Raw genomic sequence first — 17,194 nt, forward strand, 5'->3', positions numbered from 1 at the left:
AGGTCAGAAGCAAAGACATTGGTTAATAGAATGGGATTAAATACATAAAGGATATTTGTGTTGTTTAACATTTAATTATTGCAGGTTTGCGTCATATTCTGAGTTGCATTATTTTTATTCATTTTGAGGAATACTGAATCTTTTTTTTTTTTGTGAGTGAGATGAATTAATGCATATTCATATTTATTTTAGAACTACAGTAGCATCTTCTGATTTCTCTCAACATGGGGACAGGAGAGCTGTCAATCAATAAATTGGAAAAAAAAAGTAACTCACGTTACTTATTTGAAAAAGTAACTCAGATATTCTCTTGTAAATTAAAAAGTAATGTGTTACTTTACTAGTTACTTGAAAAAAGTAATCTGATTACATAACTTGCGTTACTTGTAATATATTACCCCCAACACTGTTATTCAGCTAATATGACACGTTTAGACTTTCTGTAAATTAATGTGTGTCTACACACCAAGTTACCCACATTTACGGTAGTGACAATAACTATATTTTTACCATGGTACATTTTTATAAGGACACTTACTGGCAATAATGTAAGTCAGCTGCATCATCTCTTTCAACCTTTCTAATACCACTGACATATAAGGCCAAATACGTCCACAACAGTGTGATATGTTAGACCTGATGTACTAATGCAAAACAATAAGCTCGTTCTATTAACAGAGTTCATAGTAACTACTTGATCACATAACCAGCTCACCTGGTACCCTGTTCAATGTCACACCTCCTCTGTGCCTCCAGCAGCTTAAATTACCCTCCTTCACATAACTGCGAATCCAGCATATCCTCAGAGCTGCAGTGTCTCCGTGTCTAGAGGTGTTTATAAGCGCACAGGTGCTGCGAAGTCCAGGTAAACCGCTTGACAGCCAGCGTGCAGTACAGCGAGCACTGGAGGCTGCCATGTTTACATCGCTCTATGGGCCGGCTGTGCACTGCGCATGCGCGTGGAGTGTGGTTTTTATTTACATCTGCTTTGCGGCTTTTCACCACTAGATGGCGCTAGATGAACACAGTTTGGGGAGTCATCGCAGACGACAAAAGCTTTGACATTTTGTATGTACTTCAACATTAATTGCAAATACTATAATAACCCTATAAATCCTACTGTGTCATATTTTAATAGGCTACGCACAATTCTAAAGCCTCTGAAATATTAACATGATTAAAATTTTGCTGAGAAACCTGTTGCACACGGTTTACTACATGCCTTCTGTCGTCTGATTAATAGTGAGCACCTTTTTAAGAAGTAAAAGGCCGTTTTAGTAGCTCAGTAGCTTTAGTAACTCATTCATATTTATATTATATTAATTCATATTTCAAGATGAACACTGACTGAACTGCAAGCAACTTAGGTTTACTTGATTATCCATATTTAAAAAAAACAGCAAGCATTGAAATATCAGTATACTAAGGCTTATTATATAGAGTGACAATTGATATTTATGCATGCATTTTATGTAAGTAGTGTGCTATAAAGATCTCACTGATTTACATTACAAGCTATCAAGAATTTAATCTTACTCTTTGGCCATATAAATCTCAATGAATCTGCTCAAATTCACATATTTTTGCTTAGTTTGAGCCTCTGGTGTTTTTTCCTCCTGGAGTATGGGCTTCATATTCTCCTATATCATGCTTTAGTCATAAAAGCTTGATGTATAAATATGATACTCAAAAAAAGCAAACTTTTTTTATGTGTAAAGTTTCAATAAAATATTCCATTCAAAATATGACTATTGTTTCATATATCAGGCTTTACAGGGTTAAAATAAATAAATGTAAATACTACAGCACATGCAAAAACACTTTTGTAGCCACAAGGAGGATCTATATAAAGATTTACAATATATGTCATCATGTGCAATTTAAACTCATCATGTAATATAACCTGGGAATCTAAACTACTAATTTTCCCTTAGCAGAGATAGGGTCAAGACCAGAACCAAGACTAGACCCCTTGAGGCCCAGACAAAGACCCCAAGAGCATCAAGACCTCTCAAGATAGGTATGATCTTAACAGTAATGACGTTATTTGTCTTTAAGTATTTCCACATTTCATTCCCACTGGACAGATTGGAAAACTGCTGCCGTAAGGGGTACAGTCAGGAGTTAAACTAGCATTTTAACAGTCCTGAGGTTTCTTGAGGAGGGAAAATTATATTTTGAACAACATATACTGTACTCATAAAACTCCGCAATTTCCACAAGTTGTATAAGTGTGGTCTAACCCTGGCTCTCTTTAATACGGAGCTGTGTGGTGATGCTGGCCTGTGGCGGCTGGGGTTTGGACGGCACTGAGACCCCCTGGTGATGATGTCATAATGACTGTGGCTGATGTCATGATGAGGCTGGTTGCTGGTTGGACGCCGAGGCTTGTGTGTGTGGTGAGTTTAACCGATGTCTCTCATGCCACCTCCGCCGGCAGGAATACGCCTGTTTCTGTGTGAGAAACGGATGTTTTTTTTGAAATAGACAATAAAGCGTCTCTGTTTGCCTTTGGGAATCCCGAAAGAGATGTTTTTTTGAAGTATGGAAACTCCACTGAGATAACTGTGTATGTTAAATGCATGTACACAATTTCTTTGAGTGGGCAGAGGTTCAGATTCAGCCATAGTCCGTCTCATCCTTATCTTGTAACGTACAGTAAAAGTTAACAATCCCCACTCACCCTCAGTATTACAAACACGGCTAACATCTGTGTTGAATTAAGAAAATCCCAGTGCTGTACGGGTCGCAACGGCTTTCAGTTGTTCTCCTTTGCTCTTTCACACACGTAGACACTCGTTCCTTCACTTACTGTTGCACACATGCGTGAGATAGACATGGCAATGAATTGCTAACGTTGCTGAAGTAATAGCACACTCTTGTGAAAAGGAAGTGTGCTTAATTGTATTCAATGTGCATCTGTGTTGTACTTCAAAACTTAAAAAGTATTTTTTTTTAAACTATACTTGCAGTCAATGTCATATTAATTAAATAAAAGGACACTTAAATGTGCTTAAAGACAGCTCACTTCCATGACTATATTTCCTAACACACGTAAGTACACTTTCATAAAGTTCACTGTAGTGAAGTAAAATGAAAAGTTCAAAGCCTAAAGCATATTTCAAATCATTGTTTTAAGAATATTTTGTACTTTAATGAAGCACTTGTTTCGATGTGTTGCGTATCACATGTATAGTACATCATTATAATTTTAACTGTAGGGTGTTACTCAATATTACATTTAAAGTTAAAATACTTTAAATGTACTAAATTGCAACTTCATGAATATAAATGTGAAAATACAAATAAATGTAAATATATTGCATAAAAGCTTTCAAATAAAATGACATTTAAAATATGTTAGTGCTGTCAAACGATTAATCGCGATTAATCACATCCGAAATAAAGGTTTTTGTTTACAGAATATATGTGTGTGTGTGTTCTGTGTATATTTATTATGTATATATAAATAAACACACATGCATGCATACATTTTGAAAATATGTACATGTATTTACATGTATATATTTATATTCATATAATTTATATTATATATAAATATATTTAATATATAAACATAACATATTTTTCTTAAATATACTGTATGTGTGTGTATTTATATATATATATATATACATACATAATAAATATACACAGTACACACACACACATATATTCTGTAAACAAAAACGTTTATTTTGGATGCGATTAATCGCGATTAATCGTTTGACAGCACTAACATATATATTAGTTTAATGCTAGTCAGTACATTCAACAGTACACATTAACCATATTTCAAAGGCAACAGTTATTATGATATTACATGTAAGTCCTACTTAAGCAGGTCAAAAAGCACACTAAAGTACAGCAACTGGCATTTAATATACATTTTACCTATAATACATTTAAATTTTATTGCGGTTAATATGCAATGTGTCCAAAAACATTACATTCAGTTCTCACTTATATTGTTTTAGAGTATATAATTTCCTTAATAAGTAATCTTTTTTTCTCTCCACAAGTACACTTTTCTAATGAAAATGTGAGTGGTGGCTTTGAATGGTTTCTAGAGAGGATACTGATCGGAGGCTATTTGGTCCAGGCCCCTCCTGCAATGCAAATATTTGTCGCCTGTTTCTTCGTCCACTTTGCCTGAGCATTTAGAATAGCAATAGCACAGTAAACTCCTCAACGAGCTGCACAATTTAAGATATAATTCATGTACGTAACACAAATAGTGTGAGATATGTTAAATACTTTTTGTTCAAATATCTGACTCGCACTAGGGAATGACTGTGTTAGCAACCATGAATAACTGAATGTCATGAGCACAAATCTGCAATGTGCCCAACCTCATCTAAAAATGCCCTTCAGCTAAAATATGTGATTTATTTGTGGAGCAGGAAAGATTGACAGTTGTCTATGATCAGAAGCTGGTGTGGTAAAGCTGTCACAAAAGAACTTTATTGCGGTAATTGCGTTTCTCTAACTAGCGTGCCAGGCAAGAGCAGGTATGTGGGAACTGAGAGGAGCTCATGACCTTTCATTAAAATGAGCCCCAAAACTCATTAAAGACCAAGGCACAGTGTTCTTTCACAAGATTATATGCTTGTTCCTTAAACATTGGGCTTTATTATATGTGCTTAAAGCTGAATCACTGTTTGCTGTGTGTGTGTGTGTGTGTGTGTGTGTGTGTGTGTGTGTGTGTGTGTGTGTGTGTGTGTGTGTGTGTGTGTGAATGAATGCATTTCTGATATTCACTTGTATCCACTGTGCATATATGGTGTGGGGGAGGTTGTTTACGCTTGACCCATGGTAGTTAGGTAGCATCTGGTGTTGCCATAGTCCCATTATTCTGACTAAGAACTGCCCACTTTGACAGGAAGAGACATTTGAACTCACATTCAAGCGACCAACCACAGTTTATTTGGTTCTTATGTGCCATAGACTACAGAATTGTGGACTAAAAAAGTGCACTAAAACCAAGCAGTCAGATCAAAGCTCCTGATTTTAAACAGCTCTTGACGGGGTTTTTTTTTTTCTGCAATAAGCATTCAAATGTGAGTGAATGGTGCCTTGAGTATCCTGAGAAAGATAGAGTCAGAAAGAAAGAAACAGAAAATAGGGGGGCGGTGTGGTCATGGAGAAATATAGGGAGATGCGATCTCAGAGAAGTCACAAATGATAGACAACACAGCAGGCCAACCTTAATCATAGAGTACAACACCAACCTCTCAACATCCATAAAATGGGATTTTCGCAGGCCAAGCTACAGTCTTGCGGCATGTGTGTGTGCATGTGAATCTGTTTCCCATTACTCCCATTTCCCCTCATTCCCAGTTCCAATACTCTTATTGGCTCTGATCACTGCCACATGCAGGTCGAGGGGCAGTAAGAGTAGGGATCAAAGTTCAGAGGTCAGAGGGATGTTGCTCGTTTTTGAGAATTAACCATAATTCAGCAATAGATTACAGAGCTATTACGTAGATTATGTCCTTTTCAATCAGGCCCACACATCGCCTCTGCTTTAAAAACAGGGATTGAGTTACTGAGCATGTGTTTATGTCCTACAGGAACACATAAACCATTGCACCAACCTGATTTAGGGTCACTTTAAAATAATTTGATTTGTGTTGGAGATGATCCCAAAGCCTGTGGGTTCAGTATGGCAGGGTTAGTTTTAAGAATGAGTAAAATAACATGAAGAAAGTGTTATGAGACTGGGTGGAAAGTCGAAAAGTATAAGTCGAAAGTTTCTTAATCTCTCAAGTGTCTCTTATTTGGCACATCAAATTTCGTTAATGAACATGAGTTGAGTCAGGTGTGTTAGGCAAGGCAGTCATCCAAAATGTACAGAGTTAGGGTTTCTTCTGGACTGATTGGAGTACATATCTCTAAGCGAAAGGATGAAGGGGTCACATTATGGCTCAGGCATCAATAGTTGAGCTTCTTTGCATTCCTTGTCTCAGCTATCTACCTTACCATCTTGACATTGCCAAGAATGACATATTCCTGGATCAACATCCTTGGAATATTCCTAAAACCAAGGGTGTTTATTCCTGCCTGGAGATCTGCCTTGATGCAGAGTTTATGTTTTGAAATGAACCCCAAAGCCTTGATCATCTGAGCAAAAGCAAGACCCAGCTATGAAACAAACAAATTTTAGGGATATTAAAAGAGCTAGGGTTATGGTCATGGGCAAGAAAGGCCTGTTGTCAATAGTGTATAGAAATATAAAGCACAGCTCACACAAAAGTCACTTTCAAACCAAGCAGCCTTCTGTTAGTAAACATAATGAATCCAATTTGGACCTTTTACAAAATCTGCCTGGGGAAATTTTGCCCATGAAAGCTTGCCAAACAATGGTAAATGTAACCAGGGGAACTTTAAGTCTATGACGGGGTTAAGGATTGTGTTATAGGAATGTTGTGTCTGGACCAATAGATGTTGATCCAGGAAGTATGCAAGATCGTCCTGGCCTACCCTTTTTGTGTCACGTAAACTTAGGATTGTTCTTCATTTCCTGCTGAGAAATTAATAATGCTGATCTGATGCTGGTTTACTGTAGCTTGTAGATTAGCTTAGCCATGCCATGCACAAGTTAATGAAGCTGGTTAACCAATGAAGTTAATTAATTGAGTTAATTAATTTACCCTTCGCAAAGACCCGCCCCCACCCCTTAGTTACTGTTTCTATGTTCGACAAGCCATGGCGCTCTCACGCTACACATCACGTTCTCAGCAGTGAAAAATACATTGCAGATCAAAGAGGAAACTGACAACGTTCCGACAGACAAGACAGAGCAGGTTACTTTTGGTATGAACCAAAGTCTCATCTTTCAAATTTTGTCATGCTTTTAAGAAATCCAAACAATAAATACCGTTTTGTGGCTCTTTCATGTGTTGTGACCGATCGCTGTAGTGCCTTAGTTCAAGCGACACGTAAACCGATCATCTTTTCATATTTATTAAAGCACGAAATAAACATGAATGAACATCAGAAGGTATTTTTTTCAACCGTGGAAAGACATCAATACACACCATTTTCAAGTTTAAATCCACCAAAGTTAATCTACTCTCCTGTCTGGTTTGTTTGTCAGACAAAATGGTGTTATGATTGGTCAGATTGCCTGTCAATCAAGCTCTCTGTGAAGGGTCGATTGATGGCGCCACCAGTAGTCACGATTTTAGCCCTAATTTTCACTCGTAAACAGTTTTGTGGAAATCGGAGACAAATGCCCGAAATCAGAGGTAAATCAGTGATTTTTCAAATGAGTGACAATCGCGTAGTGTGTGTTATCAAAGACGCAGTCTGAGAGAACTGAGTGATGTTGTACGACAACACCTGTCTCTCACGTGATCTAACGTTATTTCCTGTTTCAATTCTCGTGTGTTTGGTTGTGTAACTTTGTAGACAAGGCAGAGTTGTCAGCGATTCTTCCTATTGAGAAGTTATGTAATGTGTGACCCCTGTCACCGGTGTGTCATGTATTGTGCAGAACTAGATGGTACCCCAGACAGTCGTGGAGTGTGAGAAGAGCAGCGATCCAACGACTTTGAAAATCGCGCAATGTGAACCCAGCATAAACCAGCATCCAAAAGGCAATGTATGCTGGAGACCAGCCATACTAATGTTTAGGGAAAACAGTTTGACTGTATTTATTATTGGTGTTTTATTTAGGCAGTGAGTCCTGATGTACATCCATCATTCAATAGGTCTCAAGGTGGATCTTTGGTTTTGTTTTGATGTACTGTAACTTAGTGAATTGTAATTCCTGTGAGAAGGAACAAGAAGGAAAGATAGATCCTGCAGGGTGGAGTGTTTTGGACCTAGTTCATTATCAATATTCAGCCCAGATTTTTTCCCCATGAGTTTGGAAGCAAACCTACAGCAGATGGATAGACTGTTCAAACACTACTCAGTATAACAGTCTGTATTGGGGACAGATTCATTAGGCCTGTATCAAGTGAAGGTTTTGGTGCAGGCCCAATGGTTTCTCGATAATAGCAGTTTTAATCAGAAGAACATTGTTCAAGCTATGTGCACAGCAATTACAGGGGTTGAACGAAAGCCAGAAAAGGAAACTGTTGCTTCTAGTAAAGACTCGACTTGTTATGCAGAGGAAAAACAAGACACCAGTAGGAGGCAAGTGTGGAAAATTCTACCATTCTACCATTCCATCATTCTATCAGCAACCAATGATCGGACTCATAGAGCAGCTTTTCGGAAACTTTCTCATTACCCATTTTGACTCATTACTCAATTTGCGTCTTGCTTGTCTACAGTAACTGTCATCTACAGTTCCGGAACGACCAGATTATAAACTTGTTCTAGAGGACGATAAATAAAACACAATAAAACTGGTCAGAGTTTTTCCAGTTCTTTCCTTTGTGACTCCATTTAGGTTCAGTTACCCGCAGTGTGTTCTTGTTATAGGTCAGGCAAGGGCCTTTTATACTACAATGGGCATTTGACAAACAGTTCCTTCGTCCTCTTTAAACATATAATTAGACGAAAATGCCACAAGACAGAATCAAAGCCAGGGCCATAATTAGTCCAAGTGTAAAAGTAGTTTGCCTCGTCTTGACTGGTTAGTTTCTGGTTCGAGGTGACAGTTCCCTAAATCACGGAAAGTTCGTGTGAACCCTGTCTCTTGTAAAGTACTGTACTTCAAAAGTACCAACTGAAGTTCCTCCTAAATTTTCTTAAGTGAGAAGTTGAACAAATATCTTTCAAACAATAAAGTTATCCTCTGGTTTTCTTTATTATTGAGTGAGGAGATCACTGATGATGGCACATTCAAAGCAAGATTTTGTAGTAATTCTTGGTTTTTGAGGAAGCAACAGAAGGCAAGCAAAGACGTTTCAGAGATGTTCTATTCAGCCAGGCTGGCCTTGACCTCTGACCCCATAATGCAGGGGAACCCGTGCAGTGTTGCGTTCCCAATGCAGCTTCTTGGTGGCTGGGTAATCTCAGAGGTCGTGCTCCCTGTGGGAACAAGGCTGCCGGGTTCCTCTTTAGGCCAGAGATGACTTGTAAAACATGGCCACAGGAGAGAGATAGGCCACTTTGACCTGACATGAAACTGTAGATTCTCAGACCAAGACTAATTTATAATTTAGTGCTTCCTAAGTACTCTCTACTTTAAACCTACCCAGTTTTACGCCTGATTTCAGGAGCATTGTGTAGTTCATTTATCTTTTCATAGATCTGAGATCCATGATGCTTTTTCAAGGCATCATTCTAATTAAAACAAACCATATAAGTGAAGATTTGAAAGATTTTGAACACTTGATATAGCCAAGTGAGCTTGATTTCTACAGAGTGGGATGTTGGCATGTTGCTAAGCTAACAATGTGAAACTCCATTAACCATAAAAAGACACTTAAAAGACACCACAATTTTTGGGAATTTTCTATTCTAATCTTTTATTCATGCTTTATGCCCGGTTCAGACTGCACGATTTTAGCCCGATTTTGCCACGATTTGCTTGATGTAGGGTGTCGTGGGGATTCGTAAACAACAATGGGCGTCGGGACGCAAGATTCCATCGTTTCAGCTCGTGTAGTGTGTCATAGTGGACGATAACCGATTCCGCATCTGCGATGCTTCCCGACATCACGACAGAAAGACTAGCATGTTTAATTTTTTTCCGTCGTCCACGACGAGTTCTGTCACATTGGTGACGTTGACCAATAGCAGCACAGAAGCTCTTTCATACACAGGTTTCAAACATGGCGAAACGAAAGAGAGATGATGGTGCTGCTAGGTGGAATTATGAGATGGAGGAAAGTTTCGTGGAGCTGTGGCAACAGTACTCCTGCCTGTATGATGTGTCATCGAGAGACTACCACAACAGAACAAAGAAAGAAAAATGCTGGTGAACTATAGTGGAAGCGCTTCAGCACTCAACACTCTTGTTTTCGGAAGTCAGTCCTAGTTCCGCCTTCTCGATGACATCACGCGCGTCGTTAAAGATGGCACGCGATGAATGGTCGGGAAGCAACGTGTAGTTTGACATGTTTCTTGTCCACGCCACGACAAGATTTTAGGAGTCAAAATCGTAAAATCTGATACAGTGACTATCGTGACCGACAAAAATATTGTGTAGTCTGAACACGGCATTATACTATCTATTGTATCTACTTTGGAAATGTAATAGGTTACAGATTACAAGTTACTCTATTTAAAATGTAACAAATAGTGCAACTATTTCAATTATTTTATTAATGTAACTGGTTACATTTGATTACTTTTTTATTACTTATCTAATTTTATAACGAATGTTTGACTGTTAATCTGTTAATTAAACTGTAAACATTTTCAAACATTTAAAGGAAAGGAAGGGAAGGACGTGACATATGGCCAAGTATGGTGTCCCATACTTGGCAGGCTTAACCTTATAGTAAGACTCAGACTGATTAATGTCAGACTTTCAAAGATTGTAATAATTTTAAAGCACAGCCACCACAAAATCAGACTTTAGCACTTCTTTTTACTTTGAGATCAATTAAATTTGTGTGTGTGTGTGTGAAAATATTTAGATGTAACCCCCTTTGTGTTGACAACTGTTGTCAACTGTTGACATTTTCATAAGTAACACATTTTAATTACACTTTTTTTTTCTCCGTAACTGTAATGGATTACAGTTACATTTATTTTGTAATTAAATAAAGTTGCGCCGTTACATGTAACTAGTTACTCCCCAACACTGGTTGCAGTGCATTTTGGGATTGCATTTTCTGTAGAAGTATACATGTGACAATGTATTAGATATTGGCCAAAAGAAAGTATCTTGCCAAAGCAGACTTTGACTTTGATCTTAGTTTATGCTTCTTAACTTCTAGAACAGATTTCTTGTCGGGGGAATGAATGCTAGAATGCTGTCAATGCAAGCAGCCTGCTGAGTTTTGGAGGTTATTATATGTTCTCTAAAGAACGTTGTTGCTATTTTAATCATATTAATGCATCTTTGTGCTTGTGTGTGTGTGTGTGTGTTCTGCATCTAAGTCCTGTAAACAACCAGCTGAGAGGCCTAACAGACCTTTAATGCAGCTGTCAAAATTCACAACTCCCACAATGCAACCATCACGGTCCAAACCTCTCACACTTGCTGACCATTATTCCCCTGAGCTGTTGTTTTGAAATCCATCACAGAAAAAAGCGGAAATCCAAGAGTCTGCTGGTAATTGCTACGATTGATGATGATTCGTTTTTTACGACAACATCATTTAAACAGCATTCCTTTTCAGAGTTACTGTTAATTATCGGTGCTCTACTGCCAAGCCGTATAAACCTGTCCTGCACAGTTCGGTCAAATAACTCTCATAAATCTTTTTTTTTTTTTTTGGAAGTAAATTTGGACCTTTGTCCCAATAAAACATCTTGAATCTGCACTTCTACTTATGGCCCATTACTCCACCTTGGCTCTGATCAGCTATACTGGGGTAAATGGCCTCATCCACACAGATGGAAATAGTGAGCTCAGAGCACAGCAATTTAGCTATGAGAAAAATGAGGCTAGACTGTGTGTGTGCGTTTGTCTTTTTATGTGTGTCCTTATGAAAATAAGCGATCAAGTTGCTTTGTAGTGTGTGTGTACAAGAATGATCCTATGCAGATCTTGGTGAGCCTTTCAAAAGTTTAGTTTCATGTTGGCATGTGAGGCAGACTGGGACTCTAAACATGTTTTTCAGTTCAAAAACCTGCATCCTATTTGCTAAGCACTTGTAGTGCATTTTATCATGTCACTAAATGGTGGTAAAAGGAAATTTCTATTTATATCAAGAGATGGGAATTTCGGCAGTTCATTTTGTTATTAGCACTAATTTCATGGTAGCCGTTTTTAGCGTTACCCGATTTTCATAACTCATTTAGTGTAGGGATTCAGAAACTTTTTGTCAACCGTACCCCTTTGACCTAAGATATTTACCCCCTGACTTTTTTCGCTAATATTTTAAATTAATATTTAAAGCTGCAGTCCGTAACTTTTGGTGCTCTAGCGCTTAATAAACAGAACTGTGTGCGTCTTGTGGAAGAACATTGAAGCCGAAGCTACTTCTCTCTGTTAATGTCTATGATGAATCACGCAGGTACTGGGCTACTCCGCAGCGGTACCTACCCGAACCAGTCTAAAATAGTCCGAATATAAACACTTATAGGTGTACCGTAGTGATTCAGGATAAGACAAAAACACGGTTTGGAAAATGGATTCGTGGTGTACTCGCTTATTATATAAATTTTGTAAATTATGAACACAAAAAAGTTGGTCTGCAGCTTTAAGAACACACTTGCACACTCACAGTTCTCTGATGTCAGCTAATGGGAACATAATGTACAGGTAAACAAAAAAAAGTTTATAGTACTTAAAGGAATAGTTCACCCAAAATGAAAATGTGATGTTTATCTGCTTACCCCCAGGGCATCCAAGATGTAGGTGACTTTGTTTCTTGGAAGTGAATGGGAATCACGGCTTTGAGAGTCAAAAAAACATACACAAACAAAACCAAATTAAACCCTGCGGCTCGTGACGATGCATTGATGTGTAAAGACACGAAACGATCGGTCTGTGCAAGAAACTGAACAGTATTTATATATTTTTTTACCTCTGATTCACCGCAATGTCCGAACTGTCCTGAGCGCGTTCTCAACAGCCGGCGCGTGACGCGTTTTCTTCTTCTTCTTGCTTTACAGCGGATCGCAGACTTACCGCAACCTATCTCTCAAATGGACCATTGACACTCCTAATTGAGATTGTAGATAGAGTGTCAATGGTCCATTTGAGAGATAAGTGGCGGTAATGCACTTATAAGTCTGCGATCCGCCTTTAAAGGGATAGTTCACCCAAAAATGAAAATTCATTAGTTACTCACCCTCATGTCGTTCCAAACCTGTACGACCTTCGTTCATCTTCGGAACACAAATTAAGATATTTCTGATGCATTCCAAGAGCTCTCTGACCCACCATACATAGCAAGGATCCTAACACGATCAAGGCTCAGAAACGTAGCAAGGAGATCGTTAAAATAATCCATGTGACATCAGTGAATGAACCGTAATTTTATGAAGCTACGAGAATACTTTTAGTGTACAAAGAAAACAAAAATAATGACTTTATTCAAAAATTCGTCTCCTCTGCGTCACCCTGGCGCCATTGAGGAGTGTATCGCATACGTAAACAACGTATGCTGTTCTGTGTCAGCAGCACCGTACGCGGATACGCCGTTTACGTCATTTACGCTTTGATCTGAATGTAAAACAACGTTTCCGTGTACATACGTTGTGTACATTGTTTACGTATGTAATACTCTCCAAAATGGCGCTAGGGTGACGTGGAGGAGACAAATTGTTGAATAAAGTCGTTATTTTTACATTTTAAAAATGTAAATAAAAATTATAATTTAAAATTCAAATAAACATTTTATATAAAATTAAAATGTTAAAAGGAAATTGTTATTATTTATAAAAATTTTTATATTTTAGTTAATTATTATATAATATAAGTTATTTCCTTTTTTTAAATTAACTCAAACTTTCTGCAGGTTACCCAGTTTGGGAACCCTGATTTAGTGAATTGAACGCTAAAACATTGGAAATATGCCTTTTAAATAAAATTCAGTTTACTGCTTTTGTTAATTAGCGTCAATTGAGCCAGACAAATAGTGCTGAATTTGTGAATAAAACACAAACTATTCTGTGCATAATTTGCATTCAAAGGAGGCATTTCACTTAAATGAATTTCAGTGACAACTGCAGGTTGTTAGTGAATAAGATGCACATTTGTGCGCAACTTCATGAATTCACAGTTTCTTTCTGTTATTTCACTTTGTGTTTCACATCTTTGCCTTACATTGTTAATGAGCTGGGACTCTACATTGCATTTACAGCTGGTCATTTTCACGACAGCGAAAGGTGTGAGATCATAGAAGAAAGTGTTGAAGGAAAGGAGGACAAAGGGAGCGAGTAAATGCCTGGAGTCACAGGGGTTCATTGTTCAGTTCTGTTGAAACAGCTGTGCTGTTAGTTTTGAAGAGTCCAGTTGTACGGCGGCCTATGATTTTTAGCCATCTTATTAGAAAGGTTTATACATACAGACTGCATACACACACTCACATAATCGCATACACGTGCATGTACACAACGCAAGATCCAGCAATACGCAGTTCAACTGGAACGCTGAGCTGAACGTGTTCTGTTGTTTTGGGAGACAATCCAGGTACTAGCTTATTGTGGACCTTGAAATTAAGTGTGCAAGGATGTTCCGCCAACATGGCGATTAGTTTAAAAAAAGCTGGAGAGAAACATGCACACAGAAAGACATACTTTTGAGGAGAGGTGAAGGAGTGCAACCTCTTTGAGCTGATGAACGTTTTAATACGAGACATAAATGGCACCACGGAGTATCTGGCATTTGGATCCAGCTCAGATTTATCTACATTAAATCAAATCTCTCACTATAATTCAGAAACATAGTATACAGTGGTACATGACACCTTGCATGAAATAAAACATGTTTTAATGTTACTATAAATGCAGATAAATTACGTTTACGAAAGCTCTCTTCACAAGTTTTTAGATGTAAGGAAGGCTGAGGCTGCATTTTATTCCAATTAATACATTTCAGGGTAGGTTTGGTTTTAAAAGTCAGTTTCTGTATAGTCTCATTGGCTGCAAATAAGCTGTTACAAACTATATTTGCATGATTTTACAATCACCTTCCACTTTAAAGATACTACAGCTGACATATACACAATATGTGATCGTTTTCCCATTACAGATGTAGTAGACACCCTTTAGACATTATTGTTAAAGTATTATCTTACACATACTTGTGTATTTTGTTGAGTTAGGTGTGTAATTTTGCAAATAACTATATTTTTATTCAAGTAATTGCACCCTTGAAGAAAGATATATCACTTGGCCTGTGACATTAAATATGGGGCATGACACTTTCCTGAAAAACATCAGTTTCCACCTTTTTATGTTTGAGCTTCTGTCTTTCAGAGGCATAATGTGCATAATTAGAAAATTGACTTTTCCCAGAGCGAAATGAGGACTTGAGTTAAATGCAGCATCACAGACATGTCAGCAAATTTACAGAACACTTTGTTTGTGAACACACAGTTGTTCTTCCTCTTCCCAAAGCTGTAAAAAGACAGTTTGGGACTGGCCTTAGATATTCACATATGTCATCATTGCTTTTATGGTGCTTTTGTTCAAACATTTCTTTATTTGCTGTCACTTTATACCTTTGTGCATTACGAGTTTTATTGGCTGAGTTTTTGCCAGTGTAATTGAGAATGTGTTTGCTGACTGTAATGTGTTGAGAGTCAAACATCGTTATCTCGTTGGTGTGTCTGTGTGTGTGTGTGTGTGTGTGTGTGTGTGTGTGTGTGTGTGTGTTAATGCATGATTTTCCAGTCTTTGTTTATTGAGGTTTGGAAGTGGGACCCTGAAGCGATAGCAGGAGTCCAGAAGTTCATTCCAATCCAGAAATCTCATGGACCTTCTCCTTAAGTTGCTATAAAAGGCTGAAATACACTACACAACTATTACATTCTGAACAGATTTCAAAACAATAGGCATCACACAGCTGCTAACCTGAATGGTTACAGATGAAAAACTGGGCATTGTACACTAAATAACTGAGGATCACACACTACCAGATTTTCAAGTCATTCTGAACACAACAAACGTGCATCATCCTCATGGTGATTAAAACAGTCTGTTAATAAAGGCTTCCTGAAGCAAATCGATGCATTTGTGTAAGAAAAATATCCATATTTAAAACGTTATAAACTGTCGCCTAATCTCTAGTTAACTGCCGTATGCGTGTTCACGAGAGAGTGGCGATCCAGTGCATGAAGAAGGACGTAGAAGTGCAGAGGAGAAAGCAAAACAAAACACCGGTCATGAATTAGAAGTACAAAACAAGGATTTGCAAAGAAAAATGTTGGAGGATATTTCAATATAAGCCAAGAGGAGATTGGTTTTCTTTGCTAAACAAAAGAAACTTTTGCTTCCTGTGCTCCTGTAAACAAAACTTGGTTTTCTAAAACCAAGTTTTCTAAAACTAGCATATTCTCACCAGAACTTTCGCTACGTCCTACGTCATCCGTTGGAACGCCACTCTCTCGTGAACGCGTGTATGACAGTTAGTTGAAGCTAGCGATTACAGCTTATAAAGTTTTAAATATGGATTTTTTTTTTACACAAATGCATCGATTCACTTCAGAAGACCTTTTTTTAACCCCCCGGAGCTGTGTGGAACACTTTTTACGATGGATTTATGCATTTTATTGGACTTCTATTCGACTATTGAATATCAACACGCATTCACTGCCATTATAAAGCTTGGAAGAGCCAGGAGATTTTTTTATATAACTCCGATTGTATTCGTCGAAAGTCATATAAACCTAGGATGGCTTGAGGTTGAGTAAATTTTCATTTTCATTATTGGGTGAACTTTCCCTTTAAGTCAAGTATATGTTTCTTCATAGTTGAGATAGGATAGGTGCTAAGTTCTATAACTCAGATGTCCATTTTAAGCAAGTAGGTCCATTTTGTGGCCATCTTAATAACATCCCAGTCAGCTCCCATTTCCACCCTGCTTACAAGACCACCATAACGTCGTGTTTTGGGATACTGGTGCTCCCACCCGGATTTTTAAACTTTCTTAACCATAAGGACTTCCTTGGTCAACCAGTATCCAGAAAGTACAAGCTGGTTGATATGAATTTCTAGGCTTGTTAGTGCTGGTTTTGTTTTGGTCTGCCTGGTGGACCCCAGAAATGCTGGTGAACCAGGCATGGTGAAGCTTGCAGAAGATATTCTTGTTGGTGAAGTAAGTTAGGGGCACCAGCGCTTCCATATCAAAGATGAGAATCCATTACATGTGCACTACATATGCTGGTCTTTTCAACAAGGATGTTGTACATATGAACTCTCAAACACCATCTCTTTAGTCTGGACTGTGTTCGTGAACAAGAACAAAACTGTTGTTAAGGTAGGACCGTTTGTGACTTCTCCAATTCTAAATCATTTGCTTCCATCCTCATTCTCTTCTTCCTTTGACAAACTTACTCGTCCCACACGGTTGGGCCGTGGGAAGATACCCCAACCCCCACCCCAAAACAGAACAGAACAAACTCAAAACAAACAGAGAAAGTCTTTGGATGAAAGTTTCTCGATGGAG

The 17,194-nt window shown here is 38.0% G+C and overlaps 1 protein-coding gene across 2 annotated transcripts in view; it reads right to left on the bottom strand.

Moving 5' to 3' along the window:
• The window catches only part of LOC107659308 (dnaJ homolog subfamily A member 3, mitochondrial-like), a 6,581-nt gene extending 5,645 nt beyond the window's left edge, over positions 1-936 (bottom strand). For both annotated transcript variants that reach the window (XM_016448203.1, XM_016448202.1), the window contains exon 1: positions 716-936. In XM_016448203.1, coding sequence (XP_016303689.1) covers positions 716-917 — 202 coding nt within the window. In that variant the 5' untranslated portion in view covers positions 918-936. The remainder of the gene's footprint in view (positions 1-715) is intronic.
• Between the last annotated feature and the right edge of the window lie 16,258 nt (positions 937-17,194).

This window comes from Sinocyclocheilus anshuiensis, unplaced genomic scaffold, assembly GCF_001515605.1.
Source record: "Sinocyclocheilus anshuiensis isolate Anshui unplaced genomic scaffold, SAMN03320099.WGS_v1.1 scaffold912, whole genome shotgun sequence".
Taxonomy (NCBI): domain Eukaryota; kingdom Metazoa; phylum Chordata; class Actinopteri; order Cypriniformes; family Cyprinidae; genus Sinocyclocheilus; species Sinocyclocheilus anshuiensis.